This window comes from Phoenix dactylifera, unplaced genomic scaffold (genome assembly GCF_009389715.1).
Source record: "Phoenix dactylifera cultivar Barhee BC4 unplaced genomic scaffold, palm_55x_up_171113_PBpolish2nd_filt_p 000241F, whole genome shotgun sequence".
NCBI lineage: Eukaryota > Viridiplantae > Streptophyta > Magnoliopsida > Arecales > Arecaceae > Phoenix > Phoenix dactylifera.
Window position 1 is genome coordinate 568,099 of NW_024067738.1, and position 14,748 is coordinate 582,846.

The 14,748-nt window shown below is 39.1% G+C and overlaps 2 protein-coding genes across 2 annotated transcripts; one reads left to right on the plus strand and one right to left on the minus strand.

Moving 5' to 3' along the window:
- Positions 1 to 9,391: 9,391 nt before the first annotated feature.
- Positions 9,392 to 10,670, plus strand: LOC103696942 (rust resistance kinase Lr10-like). The gene has a single exon (XM_017840550.3). It carries the CDS (start codon positions 9,496 to 9,498, stop codon positions 10,570 to 10,572), a length of 1,077 nt encoding a protein of 358 aa, XP_017696039.3. The 5' UTR covers positions 9,392 to 9,495; the 3' UTR covers positions 10,573 to 10,670.
- A 3,332-nt stretch (positions 10,671 to 14,002) lies between these two features.
- Positions 14,003 to 14,368, minus strand: LOC103696941 (rust resistance kinase Lr10-like). Its single transcript, XM_008778670.2, has one exon. The coding sequence runs from the start codon at positions 14,366 to 14,368 to the stop codon at positions 14,003 to 14,005; it is 366 nt and encodes a 121-aa protein (XP_008776892.1).
- Between the last annotated feature and the right edge of the window lie 380 nt (positions 14,369 to 14,748).

Consider the following 14,748-nt stretch of genomic DNA (forward strand, 5'->3'; position numbering starts at 1 on the left):
CAAAGTACCGAGAGAAGCAGAAAGAATGTGCAGAGTAGCATTGCAGTGTGTCCAGGATCAGCCAAAAGCACGACCTCAATGAGCAATATCTGTGAGAATTGGAGGAGAAATTGCTGCACCCCTAAACCCATTTCAATACATGAGTACATGACCTCATAATCATATGCCATAAGTTCAACCCTGTGGAGTGAAATACAGGAGTTTCAACTAGTAGAAAGACTGCCAAAGATGACAGTGAACTGGTAGTTCATAATGAAACGCTTGTGTATTCGAACTAATGAAACCATTTTCTAAAGGGCCAGATTGGACATCAGAAAATATAGCTTCTCTTTTTAAACACTTGAGATTCTATTATATGCACTAGATTTGGCACATTATATCGCAGCCATGAAAGTCAATCAATAGGTTTTAGTTTCTTGAACGTGGTATTTGTATATCTTAGATTATTGCACATCCAGCTATCATAAAAAAGCTAGCCTTGGTCTTTGTAACAGATATTTTGACATCAGTGATCATTTCTCAGTTTGTGATATTCTATATTTTATCTCATTGTGCTAGCCGTTATACTACCTTTCGACCTCCAATGATTCTTTCTTTCCTTTTCTCTCCTTTCTATTAATTCTTTAATGCCCATCGACTATAAATGGGCAATAAGGGTATCATGACATACATTCAGTTATTATTTTTTTTTTGCTGAAACATTCAGTTGTTTAATATTGAGAAAAAATAGAATTAAAGAGTTTGAACACAGTTATAGAATAGAATATGGAAGATGAATATGAAAAACATCTTCAGCCATAAATTAGCCACCACTATATAATCAGTCTCATCACATAGTGGTATTATTGTGATAACTATAACTATTTACTTTATTATTATCTCGTTTTATAGCTAGCTACTTTAAATTAGCTCACTTGTAATTATTTTATTATAATAAATTGGATGCTTTAGGAAAAAAGTTATGTTAGACAATCATGATGATGTCAAAGTTAATTTATACTTTATAAGAGGTTATTTTTGTAAGACAGGACCCATTTTCTCTATTTGAATTACCTTGCTTAATTTTCGGTTTATTAAACCTCTATAAGAAGGCTACATTGACAATGGTGGAAAGAAAGCAAGCAAAACATTTGAGATGGACTTCAATGGTATTCATTGAAGTCAGGCATATGCCCCTGCATGAAGGACAGTTCTTGAATTGGAGAGGGAAAGAAAAAAATAAAAAAAAAAGCGAAAAACCAAAAGACTAGCAAACTTGCATGGAGTTAGTGAAAAATTATATGATGAAGCTTCTTGTTTCACAAATTTTGGCCTTGGACTGGGGATCAGTAAGTGAAAAATGAAAAATAGAATTCGATAGGACGAAAAGAAAAAGAAATATACGGCAAAAAACAACCACTTTAACGTGATATATGATCACAACATTGACTCCCACAATGTTAATATACAAACAATTTTCGATATCATCAAAAGTCAAGAATCAGAAAATCCACTATTAATTTCACAAGCATTAAGTTAAAATGGATAGGTTACCTTTCTCATGCTAATTTTTTGCCCTAAGATTTTCTTTTCGCAGGCACTGTACATGGGCAACAGCATCATTAATCACCCACCCTCTCTCATTCCTTCCATCCCTCATCTGAATCCATCTTCCGAGTCCTCGAAACTATCATGGACAGTAACGAGGAAAGAGGGAAAAAAGAGTTTACATAATTTCCTAACTTTTTAGATTTTACTATCATCCTTAATACAACCATTACACATTTTCTCCTATTTGCTGGCCTATCTTAAGCAAAGAAGCCAAGCGATAAAATGACCAGCAATGTTTTCATGGGAAAGCATTTTACATGTGGTTTTGACTTTTCAACGTTTTTGTGAATGATTGACTGATCTTAATGTGGTTTTGATTTTTTCAGTCAGACGACATGCTGTTTTGACTCACAAGGGGTGGGAATCTATCTGAAGCAGAACACCAACAGTGTGGAGGCTCACCTAAAAAATTATATGCCATCTTCCAACGGGGAAGGATTGGCATGATCAATCACAATCAAAAATGGTATTCAGATGTCTAAATAGAGTATTTCTATATACACAATGCCAAAGCAATACTTAATCATTAAGCATCATTTTTGTAGCAATAGCTAATGACTAACATTTCCCTTGAAAATAAGAAATCCAATAACTAACCATTGCATTATTCAAGGGAGAGACAGAGAAACTTCAACAACTTCTTAGATTTTTTAAATGGAATTAGTCCACAAGCACCAGCGGGAAGAAGCCAAGGAGAAGAATAAAGATATACCTTCAGGTGTGATGCTACCAAACACGCAGGCAGGTACCACCTCTATCGCTGTAGCTTATCCTCTATTTTACTCTTCACCTAGATCATCTGATAGATCTAGTCTTAAGTAATCAGATCCCTGCTCCATTTGGAGGATGAATCCAATTGAAGTACTCTGGGATTTATAGATACAACAGCCAAGGTGCTGTTATGCATAATTGAGGTTTGCAGAGCCAATATGACCGAGCTTGATATTCAATGATTTCTTGGCTCCATGGACGGTGGGTGGGTTACCACAGAAAACAACTTGTTGGAGGTTCAATTGTCATTAACTAATATTTACATCCAATTATCTTTCAAGTAAAACATATCAAGTTTAGCAAGCTAGTTTCCATCTTATCTGTACCATAAAATTGTCAACATGTTGTTTTCATTTCTTTACTCCTCTGTCTTCTTCTTCATCATATTCTTTCCCAATTATTGAAGAAAAGAAATGGAGAAAATGATTGCCAAAAAAGAAAAGAAAGAATCATAATATCACAGTTTGTGTAGTTTGAGACAAACAACAGCAAAATACACGGGGTTATTGTTTAGACAGAAGTGGCAAAAGCATATAAAAACAAACTTACTAAACTGTCTGTAGGAAAAACTAATTAGGCACTGCCAGGTTTTTTATTGTGGTTATCTTACTACTACTACTATATACTTGTCAATGAAATCTGCAATGAAGGGATGACACCTAATTTACAATTCAAATTGGTTTTGATGGAAATGAATGTTGAAAAAATTGGGGGTTGTATAAAACTGATACAATAAGATTATTCTGTGAGACTAAGATTGTTCATTTGGATAAGTAGGCTTCATTCAGAATAGAACAGTGGTAACAGAGGATGAGAGAATTCATGGAGCTTTTCTTACTTTTGGTATGCTCCTTTTTCTTACTTTGAGTTTGATTCACCTTGTTAGACATTGAGATCAAAACTGCATAATATCATCTAGGATACATAAAATCCCAGCTGTGGCTATTGTTGTTGCCACCAGTAAGCGAGCTTCCTTACACTTGATGCATTTCTTTAAATTCTGAATTCTCACTCCGCCAAATTTCTTTTAATTTTTCACAGCTTCAATAGTTGTGGGAGTTGCAGTGACTATGATAGCCATTTTTGATCATCAATGTATTCGAAAGTCTAAAATGCAATCAGTCAATGAGCTGAGTCGAATAATTAGTGGGCAAAACTGCAACCAGACGGCATACTCTTAAGTGGAGCCACACTCTGCACAGTGAGAGAGGAACAATCAGTTGGTTCCTTAACAACATCATGAGGGAAAGGCCAATGGGGTTAACTACCCAGCATTTGATAATTTTCGCCTATAACTACATGGCTAAACTGGAATCAGGTGGGTTCTACAAGGGACAGTTCCCCAGTGGAATGCATATAGCAGTTAAGGTCCCTCCATGGGACCTTGGATAAGAGAGCTGAGGAGCAGTTCATGGCAGAAGTCAGTAACAATTGGCCAGAACTTACCATATCAATCTGGTCAGGCATTGGAGAATGTAATATTTCTTTCACGAGTTGAAACAAAGCATAGAGAAAAGTCAGAGAAAATGTGCAAGGTAGTTGCTTGGTGTGTTCATTGTCATCCAGAAACAAAGACATTTCAAATGAGCCCTGTTGTGACAGTGTTGGAGGGATGACGAGGATTATGATGCACCTTTAAATCCATTTAATACATGACCTCATTTCATGCAGGTTCAACTCCCCGGAGTGAAAGTATGAGAGACTCGATGAGCCGTTGGACTGCCCGAAAATGATCGTTGAAATGTTCATCATGAAATATCTGTGCATATGTAATTACTAGTACTATTTAATGTCTTTCCACAGGGTATATTAGATTTAGATTAGAAAAAAAGGTAGCAGCTTGCATGCCAAAAAGTACAGCCCCCTTGTCCTCTTTTTCTCCCTCCCAGTGAAAAACTTCATGTTTCTATATATAATCATTTGTTTGGCATTGATGGCGCACGAATCCAAATTGGTAGATTTTAGGTTCTTTCAAGTCATAATCATACATCTCAATTTACAAATTTTGATTTAAAAGCAACTGCTAAGCAACACTTCAGCCCAAGCCTCACCGAAGATGGTCTTCAATTTATACAATAGATGCATGCAAATTGGACAGAAAAACTCATGAAAAAACCAAACATAACGACTAGGAAATAATTGTGTGAAGACTTTGTAGCAAACATATCACTTCATGATACAGATGACATTTAGTTAAAATTGGATAGACACTTGAAAGTTGAAGCAATCTTAAACTCATAAATTAAATTTATCATCTTGATATTTTCTCTCTTCAAGGCAGAAATGTTTGACTTAGACTCTCCTCTGGTTCGAAAGTATCGTTTCAACGCTTGTGTTTTTGCACCATGAGGACACTAATTTTTTTTGTATATCCCAGAAGAAAAAGATGGGGCAGATCCCTTAAGAAGGCATTCATGAGGAGGGGTGGTTCGCTTCGGAGATAAATCAACATAAAAATTAAGTTGAAACAATTACTCTCCCACAAACCTTGGACATTCTTAAGGACTGATGTGAGAACAAGATTCAGAAGACCAACACTGACAGGACAAAGCTTTTATTGTTTATGTCTTGCCCAAAAAAAAAAAAAAAAAGTTCCCTCTGAAGTATCAAGCTCCCATCATCTACAGATTACCAGAAATTACCTTGATTGAAGTTCTAATTATTAAGAAATAACCAAAGAAATCAAGGAACATGCTATTAAATGCACGTACTAAGCCGAGAAAACAAATAGTGTTTAAAAATAATAAGCAACGGACATAAAAATTACGACGATCCCGGAGGGGCAGCACAAACCCTAACCCAAGCAAAAAGGATTGATCACGTTACCTTTTCTCCTGAGGTTGGAACCGGTGACGTTCGGACCAATCACGAAGCTCACAACCTGTTTCATGCTGGCGTTCCAAATCTCTCCCTCTCAATTCCTTTTCTTTTCTTTTCTTGTTGGTTCCTAAACCCATCTTACGGAGACGTAATTACAGATTAAACCCATTTGAATAACCGGACCAATGAGTCGTAGCCAAGTGCTAAGTTTTGTATAATTAAGCTCACACAAATCAAAATTTAAATGGCCTCAACAAGAGATGACAAAAACACTAGATCAAATGGTCAAGTCTAGGCCATAACACTTGCAACAAATCTAGATTCAACTCCTGCTAATCTCAAACCTGCCAAGCGATTAGGTGATGACCTCAAGCTGGCGTTCTCACAATGCTATGCTACAAGTTAACCATTGTATCCTTTCCACCAATTTTAAATGTTGTATTGCAAGCTGCAAGTTATTGCTCTAAAACAATTAAAACTAGCTCTAGCGATGTCCCATTATTTAGTCTTATAGCCCAAAACATGTAGTCAAATTGCCGGCACTTGATGACGAACGTGACGACAACAAGCATACTCTCAGAGCGCCCGATTTCAAAGCGCCCGATCTCAAAGCGCCCGAGGTCCTCGGCACCGACAATCCCAGAGCTCACGACCCCGATCTCAGCATAACCTCGGCAGGCATGGTCTCGGCAGAGTTAAGCCCGATCGACCTCAAGGCCAAGTAAGACTCAGTCAAAGGGAGAAGCAGACCTCCCCACTCCATCGAAAATCAAGTCCTCCATATCCGGGATCAAATCCCGCGATCTTCGCCTCAACAGCTGTCAACATTTGAATGCACACGATCTCAAGGGATCGCCAACTAGCTCGAAATCTCGAACCGTTTATAGTAACTCATTGATCCGCGCGATCACAGGTAACCGCTGCACCCCCTCCTATAAAAAAGGGGAGAGAAGCTCAAGGCGGGGCTCTCTTCTTCCTCCCCGGCCAAAAATGCATCCTTATATCATTCCTCTCCATTACTTCTCTCTATTAAAATCTCTCTGACTTAAGCATCGAAGGGCCTGCACCGAAACCTCCGACCACAAGCTTCTTGCAGATCCGCCGGAGACAGCCGTCCGCCACCGCACAACCAGCCAAAGCTCCTCCTCCTCAGTCCGCGGTCACCTTCGGATCCAATTTCCAGCAACAATACACATTAGTGCTGGGTCAAGTTTAATTTGTCAACTCTAAACCGGTCATGCGGGGTCCATGTGCATAAGCAACAACAGATGAGGGATGGTATATCCATTGTTGCTCCCCCGAATGAACCTAGATGATGTGTTTGTTTTCGAATACAATATTTATCTTTTGTTATGATATTTCTTCTTCAATTTCAAAGATCGGGCAATCTCTAGGACTTCTCTGATCAAGAGCCAGTCTGTTGACTAACCTCGGCTGTTGACCACCTACATCGAATTAGATGTCACCACGCATAACATTTACACATCATGACCAAAAGTCCAACGTCAAAGCTACATAGAAAATTTGGGACAGGTGATATCGGAGAAAGTCATCAGCAGCAATTAAAAGGACAAAACTAGCTTTTATTAATAAAAGTCCATCGACAGTCTCAATCGTCAGGACGTAACCACGTCACATCAAACCTAATACAAGGGGATCCGATCAACTTCCTATTATTTTTTGTTCGGTTCTTGGTTCTTTTCAAGAAGCTGCTCAGAAACCGAGAAAAACTGCGGAGGCTATGAACTCCGGTTGTTCAGAGGAAACCCGGGTAAGGCTTCGGCCGGGTGGTGTGGTTGTCAGAGGAAACCATAAAAGTTTGCGTGCTTTCGACGGGCTCCACAAGGTAAACCACAACACTGATCAAGGTACTCGAGCATTACAGAATTCTGTTACCTTTTTAATTGAGAACATACAGATGGCTAATATCTATGCATGCAACATTACAGAATTCACATATTTCTGAATACGAAGTTATGCTTTACCAAGCTGGCGTTTGATCATCTGAACTTCAACCAGAATTGAACTTGTGAATTAAGTAGATAGCAGGAGGGAGGAAAAAAACACGCAGGTAAGCCTCACTAGAGTCACTTCCCTTGCCATGGCTCTCAACCTACCATCTCTTCTATCAAATTACACTGCAAATATCATGCACAAAGTAGAGAACATAGAATGGAAACATTTGGATTTTCCTTTTTCACTTAACTCAATCCTAGGATGGAGTAACGAGCTATCTATAGTCCAACAAACAAGAAGCATTTGCACAGGTGAGTTTACATCTTTTTGGAAAGAGTTCAACCAAGATCTTGTAGTTCTTCTTAATATCGTTCTACTTGACCATCCATCACCAAAGTTAATAAGAAAGTAAGTTGATGAGAAGGGGAGGCAATAGTGTGTCCTGATTTTGAAGTTTTGGAGTAACAGTTGTTTAAGGCAAGAACTTTTCCATTAATTGTTCTGAAAAATCTATCTGATAAGTACTTCTAAATAGCTATTTAATATTTCCTTCTATCCGGAAATAGTAATAAATCATAAATCATCATCATCTATGTCTTTTCCCAATGATTTGTGATCGGCTGGATGGTGGTGTAAATTCAAATTTTATTTATTTATTTACATACATATTTACTTATTTATTTATTTATTTACTTGAATTCAGTGACTCTACTTTTTATTAAACTATCACCATAACTTTGTGTTTTTTATCTTTTTTCTTTCTTGCCATCTTCTTCTCATCTTCCTAACTGACTTAAGTAAATAAAGAAATGGAAAATCCTCCAAACCAAATAAAGTTTACAAATATCAAAATAATGGAAAATTGAAGTTACAAATATCAATTTATCAACAACAGAAAAATTTAAGAAAAGGCACATGGAACATAACTTAGTAAGACACAAGCCTGCAGCGATCATCAAAATGGAGAAACTGAAAAAAAAAAAAAAAAAAAAAAAAAGGGAAAAGAAGCTCAGCAATTAGTTCAGGTATGCAAAGACTTGACCCTTTTCAAATAGTTAGTTACATGCCTAACAAATTGGTTGTTGACTGCTTGCCAGTTGCCTTCTAAATATGCCACGACATCTAAGTGTTCTACCCTAAATCTAACGATCAACTGTTTCTAGTCCTCCCTAAGTTCTGAAAGGGCTTCCGTAGTCATATGAATCATTTTCATATTATGTACACAATTCTTTGATCAAAGTCTTATCAAAATTTGTAATGAGTTACTTGAGATTTGATAGTTAAATATTTAAGTGGGTTCACAAAGACGCTTATCTTTAATCAAATACAGATCATTCATGGTCATAATTCCTTGAGATAGGATATAAAGACAATATAAAGAGAGAATCATGCAACACAAGGACATTCATCAATCCCAGTACCACTACCACTAGGCATAGCAATATAGCTAGTTCTACTTTTCCCATCAAGAAATGTAAGTCCTTTTAGACACACAAATTACTACAGTACAAACGTTCAAGTAGTGAAAGGAAGAAAAGAAGAAGATTTTTTACTCCCCCCACATTGGTGCCACTAGTATACTTTCCATGTGTTTTAACCTAACTTTGGTTCTATTGCTGCAGATTCCAATATTAAACCCCTCTCCTTTCTTTTCACCCTTTACAGATATGGCTGGCCCTCCTGCAGGCATTTCCATCAGTAAGCCAACTCTAATTCCTGATGTAATCCTCACATGAATACTTCACAATGTGTCAAATTCTCAGTCACATTTCCTTCGATTCTTTCAGTTGCAATACTTGCAGCGGGCATAGTGGCAATTGCCGTAGCCTATTTTATCTGCAAATGTGTCGAGATAAACAAAACAAAATTGAACAATGCATTGATGCAGACAAGAAGAGACAACACTGCAATATAGCAATATAGCTAGTTCTACTTTTGCCATCAAGAAATGTAAGTCCTTTTAGACACACAAATTACTACAGTACAAACGTTCAAGTAGTGAAAGGAAGAAAAGAAGAAGATTTTTTACTCCCCCCACATTGGTGCCACTAGTATACTTTCCATGTGTTTTAACCAAGCTTTGGTTCTATTGCTGCAGATTCCAATATTAAACCCCTCTCCTTTCTTTCCACCCTTTACAGATATGGCTGGCCCTCCTGCAGGCATTTCCATCAGTAAGCCAACTCTAATTCCTGATGTAATTCTCACATGAATACTTCACAATGTGTCAAATTCTCAGTCACATTTCCTTCGATTCTTTCAGTTGCAATACTTGCAGCAGGCACAGTGGCAATTGCCGTAGCCTATTTTATCTACAAATGTGTCGAGATAAACAAAACAAAATTGAACAATGCATTGATGCAGACAAGAAGAGACAACACTGCAACTACACCACTTGCTTCTACCTTGAACATGGATTGGAAGATTGAAATGGAATCAATCAACAGGTTCCTTGATGACATATTGAAAGAGAAGCCCATGAGATTTACTCCTGAACATCTGAAAGACTTCACTCGAAACTATTCAGAGAAACTAGGCTCAGGTGGCTTTGGCGTAGTCTACAAAGGACGATTTCCTAATGGCGTGCAGGTGGCAGTTAAGGTCCTCCATAAAACATTGGATAGGAGAGCAGAGGAGCAGTTCATGGCAGAAGTGAGCACCATAGGCAGAACGTATCATATCAATCTAGTCAGGCTATATGGATTTTGCTTTGAGACAACAGATAAAGCTCTGGTGTACGAATACATGGAGAATGGATCGCTTGACAAGTTCTTATTTGATGAGAACCACAGCATAGAATGGGCGAGGCTACATGAGATAGCAATCGGGACTGCCAAGGGAATCAGATACTTACATGAAGAGTGTCAACAGAAGATAGTCCATTATGATATAAAACCAGGAAATGTTCTTCTCACTGCAAATTTCTCTCCCAAGGTAGCTGATTTTGGGTTGGCAAAGCTCTGCAACAGAGAGAGCACTCATGTCACGATGACAGGAGCCAGGGGAACTCCTGGTTATGCCGCGCCAGAGCTGTGGATGCCATTGCCCGTGACTCATAAATGTGATGTCTACAGTTTTGGGATGCTTCTGTTCGAGATCTTGGGGAGGAGGAGAAATCTCAATTTCCAGAATACCGAAAGTCAAGAGTGGTTCCCAAAATGGGTTTGGGAGAGGCTTCAAGAGGGGCAAATGGAGAGAATACTAAAAATCTCTGGAATTGAACAAAAGGATGGAGAGAAGGCAGAGAGAATGTGTAAGGTGGCACTGTGGTGTGTTCAGTATCAACCGGAAGCAAGACCTTCAATGAGTAGCGTGGTGAGGATGTTGGAGGGGGAAGATGAAATTATGCCACCTACAAACCCATTTGCTCACATGGTCTGGTACAATGCAGGCTCAGTTCTACGGAGTGGAAGTACAAGCTGTTCATCTGGGTGAGCAGAGGCTAAAGAAGTTAGTGAAAGGAGTAAGTAAATCATTGTGAAGTGCTTGTACATTTAAAATTCATTGTTGTACTAAATATTCCAACATTACAATATTAATTTGGTGATGGTTTGTGCTACACAATTTTCTCTTCTCTCCGGGAAATGTGAATTCCGTTCACCTACAGCAGTTGATCATCATGAAAGAAGGATCATCTTGACACCGACCTGATATCAGTACCATAGTACTGGCACAATATCCATATATTTAGTACGGTGCCTACTTCACAGAGATTTGGTTTGCCCTTCGTACTTCGTACTAAACCTCGGTTCAATAATAATGTGGTACGATATGCCCTATAAAATAGTACATAATAGTATAGCAAACTTTTGGTGCAATATTATAGATCTTACCTATGAACCAAAAAAAAGAGAAATCTATATTAGATTTATCACCTGGATAACACTGCTTGGGTTTTCCAGGGTTTCATACAAAACAAATCTTTAGATATATTTGTGGAGTGATTGATTATACCCCTATTTGATTTTGATGAGCTCAAAGCATTTGAGTATATTTTATGTTGCACTAATGAATTTAATCTAGTGTTTCAGGCAAATATATGTGAATTTCTGCTTAAGTGCCTCGAGCCTTGGTTCAAAGTAATTTGGCTAAGTATTGAACTCAATTTGAACCAAAGTCTGAAGCTCGAGTCGACTCCGGAAGATTACGAGTCGACTCCAAGTGTTTCAGAGGTTCTGGCATAAGCTCGAGTCGACTCTGGTACACTACGAGTCGACTCCAACTGAGAATAGACAGAAGGACAGAAATATGAATTTCAGACCCTGTCACCGAGTCGACTCCAACAGGTTTTGAGTCGACTCCGATGCTTGTCGAGTCGACTCCCGACGGTTCTGAGTCGACTCCAAAGGGTAATAGACAGAAAGACAGAACGATGGTTTTTTTAGACCCTGTTACCGAATCGACTCCAGAAGGTTACGAGTCGACTCCAATATTTGGAGAGTCGACTCCCAGTTATATCCGAGTCGACTCCCAGAGGAAAGCAAGTCTGAAAGACAGAGAACCATTTTCGGAGACCCTGTGAACGAGTCAACTCCAAGTGCTCCAGAGTCGACTCCCAAGTCAGCCGAGTCGACTCCAATAAAGTGCGAGTCGACTCCGAGGCAGATCAGATCAACAGACAGAGAACCATTTTCGGAGACCCTGTGAACGAGTCGACTCCAAGTGCTCCAGAGTCGACCCCAAGTCAGCCGAGTCGACTCCAACAAAGTGCGAGTCGACTCCGAGGCAGTTCTGATCAACAGACAGAGGATCGGCTTTTCGGACTCTGAGAGCCGAGTCGACTCCAAGAGAACCCGAGTCGACTCGAGAGAGAAAAGCAGATAAATGGATTTCTGGAACCCTGAGAACGAGCCGTCTCCAAAAGTGCCGAGTCATCTCCAGATATTGGCGAGTCGACTCCAGGACGGGACAACACTTTAATTCAAATCCTGAACAGTGTGCGAGTCGTCTCCAGTAAAGCATGAGTCGACTCAAGCAACAGCCGAGTCGACTCCAGATCGAGTGAGTCGACTCCGACCCCAACGGATACATTGTCAGGATGTGCAGACTGTACAGAACGGGTACAAATCAGTCTCCAACGACTATTTTTCGTAGGGAACAGTTTAAATAGCCAGAGTAAACAGTAGTAGATAATAAGTGAGTTATTCCATTCAAGCAAAAAGGCATTTCCACATACCAAGAGCTTCTTAAGAGTAAATACAAGAAAAAGAAGGAAGAGGTGCATTCAACTCAATCTAAGAAGTAATTCCTTCACATTCAAGGCTCTACTACTGTCCTCCAATCTTCAGTCCTTTCAGAGGAGACTCAGAAATCGAGAAGCCCCCTACTTCCCCAACTAAACTCTGTTTGAGGGCTTCTAACTTTACTTTGCATTTATTGTTTTCACATCTGCTTTTTTAGAAGCTTTCTTTGTGAAATCCCAAACTTTGTTTTTCTTACTTGATTCAATCAGGGGATTGAATCAAGGGTTGTAAGGTTTGTTGGTGAGCCGAAGGAAAAACCAACGGTGTAAGGTTGTGGTTGGTGAACCGGGAAAAACCAACTGGGTTTGATTGTGAACCCGGAAAAACAATCGGTTGGTTCTAGTCGGTGAGCCTGGAAAAACCGACCGAGTTCGTTGTGATCTCGTGAAAACAACAAGTTAGGTTGTGAGCTTGTAAAACAACCGGCTGTAATTCTAGGGATTATAGTGAACTCCCAAGTGCGGCTTGGGGAGTGGATGTAGAAGCAAGGGTTGGCTCCGAACCACTATAAATTTTACCGTGTTTTGTATTGGCTAATTGTCTCTTTCTCTCACTTCACTCACTGCATCTAGTAATCTAACTATTCTGCTTGCATTAGATTTAGTTAATTACTCATTATACTTTTAATTGGCCAAGATTTAATTAAAACCCAATTCATCCCCCCCCCCCCCCCCCTTTGAGTTGTCTCCTTGGACAACAATATTACATCTAGGGGCTGGAGGGAGAAGAATTTTCATGTTAGAAAGAAACAAAAAATACCTATAATAACATGAGTTGGAAAAATAATACCTATCACTAAAGTGGTTTTCTACTTTTTAGGGTTTAATATGAAACAGTGTGTTAAGAGGCGTGCTTGGTTTCTCTGATGTTAGACCTTGTACAACTCAAAAATTTCTAATCAAATCTAGGAAAGTAAGAAATATATACATAGGGACCTTGATAAAAAGAGAGGTACAGCTTACCGTAATCCATGAGATTAATGCCATAAGCAGAGTAGCTCAGTATGGTTTGACTTGTAAAAGATTATATGAATCTCATACCCATCCAAGAAGGAGAAGAAAGAGAGGACAAAGATGGTGCCAGCAAAGCTTTACCCATAGTGTAAAAGATATATATTGCAAGCCTTTTTGATATATACCTAGCAGTGATTCAATACACACCTCTAGATAAATTGATACACAGTTTTTAGAATATGCTTTTTATCAATACACACTTCATAGCTAAGTGATACATATCAAACAAATTAGTCATCTAACAAGCCAATACACATCTCTAAGTAAAATATGGTGTTCATCATTACTAGATGATTAATTTACTCAGTATATATTATCTAACCATATAGTATATACCTGAGAAATGAAGAAGAAAGAGGTTGCTATATATTTTTTTTTAATCACGAGACTGGCGACTCTACACCCCATATGATTTTTGTTGGACATGGCTCTTCCCGCTTACACCACCTCAAAACACTGTTCATCGAAGGTCTTGCTTCTGGCTGATATTGAACACACCATAATTCTACTTTGCATGTTCTATCTGCCTTTCCCTCGATCCCTTGTTTGGATTCCAGAATGCAACATTATGGTTTCCATTTGCCCCATTTTTGGAACCACTCCTGACTCTTAAGCCTGTGTATCAAGGTTCCTCCTTCCCAAGATCTCAGATAGAAGAATGCCAAAGCTTGAGACATGGCACTTACGAGTCACAGGCAATGGCATCCATATCTCTGATTCAGCATTGCCAGGAGCCCCACTACCTCCAGTTATTGTGACATGATAGTTCTTTCTATTGCAAAGAAGGCTTGCCGATCTAAAATCTGCAACCTTGGAAGAGAAGTTTGCAATGAAAAGAACATTAGCTGGCTTTATGTCATAATGGGCTATCTTCACTTGACCCTCCTTCAGTATCTGATTCCAGTTGCAATCTTCTGTGACCTCCCCATTCAATCCCCTGGACCTCATCAAATAAGTATTCGTCAAGTGATCCATTCTCCATGGACTAGTATACTAGTGTTTTCACCATTTATTGACACCGAATCAAAAGAGCCTGACTAAATTGATGTGATAAGTTCTTCCAATCGTGCCAACTTCTGCCATGAATTGCTCCTCAGCTCTTTTATTCAAGGTTCCATGGAGGACCTTAGCTGCAACCTAGACCCCATCAGGGAACTGTCTATCCTTGTAAACTGCTCCAAAACCACCTGAACCCCATCTCTCCGCATTAGTTCTGAGTGAAATTAATCAGATCCTGAGGTGTAAATCCAGCAGGCTTCTCTCTTTGGATGTCCACAAGGAACTTCTCAATTGGGGCCCTTTCAAGTTTGAGTCCTTGTACACAGTAGCAGTCAGTTGTTTTAGCGGTGATGGTG